Source organism: Apaloderma vittatum, unplaced genomic scaffold (assembly GCF_000703405.1).
Source record: "Apaloderma vittatum isolate BGI_N311 unplaced genomic scaffold, ASM70340v1 scaffold35858, whole genome shotgun sequence".
Classification (NCBI taxonomy): Eukaryota; Metazoa; Chordata; class Aves; order Trogoniformes; family Trogonidae; genus Apaloderma; species Apaloderma vittatum.
This window is the reverse complement of record NW_009732025.1, coordinates 1-1613: the sequence shown is the minus strand read 5'-3', so window position 1 is coordinate 1613 and position 1613 is coordinate 1. Positions and strand designations below refer to the sequence as shown.

Genomic DNA, 1613 nt, shown 5'->3' with positions numbered 1-1613 from the left:
CCAGGGAGGTTGTGGAGTCTCCTTCTCTGGAGACATTCAAAACCCACCTGGACACGTTCCTGTGTGACCTACTGTAGGTGATCCTGCTCTGGCAGGGGGGCTGGACTAGATGATCTTTTGAGGTCCCTTCCAATCCCTGAAATCCTGTGATTCTGTGATTCTTGGCTTTTATTTAGCTTGAGAAGACCTAGCTCCTTGAGGAGTGGGTTGCACAACAGAGTAACCTCCATCTCTCACTGGAACTTTCTTCCCAGCTGACACTAAGAAAAAAAACTATCACAGCTGGAGACTTTATGTCAAGTGGGATTCTCTTGTCTCAGACAGTTTTCACTGATCTCAATAATTTCCAGTGGTTTGGTCAGGAAACCAAGGATGAGAATATGCAGACTCTGTTGCTCTGCCAAGAGATCTGCTCCCATCGCATCAGGATGCCCGTGTCTTGGGCAAGCAAGCTGGCTACTGGTTCTGCACTGGTTTTGAGGTCCAAAGAGACCCTTGCTGTGCAGGCAGCTTTTACCAGTGCCCAACTAATTCATGCCAGCAAGAAAGGGGCAGGAGACTATATTGTCAGGTGTGAAGAACTACCAACTGCTTGCTTCTGATTAGGATTGTGATGTTTCAGAAGACTACATGTCTGCCAAGATAATAATTATCCTGATGTCAACATGCCCGCTGTTCCTGTGCTTTTTTGAAATAGGATATAAATTTCCATTGTGCAAGCTCATCTGCTTTAATTCTTTGATAAGACATCCTTGGGAGAAGTTGCAGTGGAATAGCTGAATTCACATGCAAGATTTCTTTTCTTGCTTCAGACTTCAGAGGAAGACTAGCCAAGCCTTTCAGGCTGGACATGTTCTAGAAGCTAATGTGTGATCAGCTGGATACTGGTTTTCAGACCGCATATGACTAATAGCCAAGCCAAGAGAGGTGAATCAAGGAAGCTATTCTTCAGGTGCATTTGTAAACAAGAAGTTTGTGAGTACACCTTCTGCATTACTTCTTTTTTCTGTGACACATCAGTGCATTTCAGTGTTGGTAAGAAACAGTCAGACCTTGACCCTGTGAATTTTTTTGGCATTCTGCTTAGAAGATAAACAAGTAGGGATAATTTTATATGTCCTATCCAAATTTTTATATTTGTTTTGTCCTTTTTCCTGTCCTCCCTACTGCTCAAGCAGAAATGGCTGACTGGAAATACTAGCCTATTTCTAGCACTTTCCATCCTAGGACCTCAAGGCACTTTAACCCTGGTGCTGAGACAGGAATAGAAGGTTTCCAAAATGAGCACTGCCTACAAGTGACTCATGGGAACTTCTGCAGGGCGGTCCCTGTGCTGCTCCACGTCAGTGTGGGTGGCCAACCACTTACCCCAGCGCGGTCATGATGGCTTCTGACACCATCACACGCTCCTGGGTCAGAACTTCAGCCTCTTTCACTGCAAGATTAGGGTTTATCGTTAGAGGAGAGAAGCAGAGAATGTTCTTTTTCTGTATTTAGTGCAGACACATTTTCTAGACATCGTTAGAGGAGAGAAGCAGAGAATGTTCTTTTGCTGTATTTAGTGCAGACATTTTCTAGACACGGACTACTGGGAACACTGGAATATTGAATCT

General features: G+C 44.4%; 1 protein-coding gene across 1 annotated transcript in view; it reads right to left on the bottom strand.

The window, feature by feature from the left end:
* LOC104278410 (obscurin-like) overlaps positions 1-1435 on the bottom strand; it is a gene marked incomplete at both ends in the record, with an annotated part of 18047 nt that extends 16612 nt beyond the window's left edge. Inside the window, one exon of the mRNA XM_009875371.1 lies at positions 1369-1435. Coding sequence (XP_009873673.1) covers positions 1369-1435 — 67 coding nt within the window. The remainder of the gene's footprint in view (positions 1-1368) is intronic.
* Between the last annotated feature and the right edge of the window lie 178 nt (positions 1436-1613).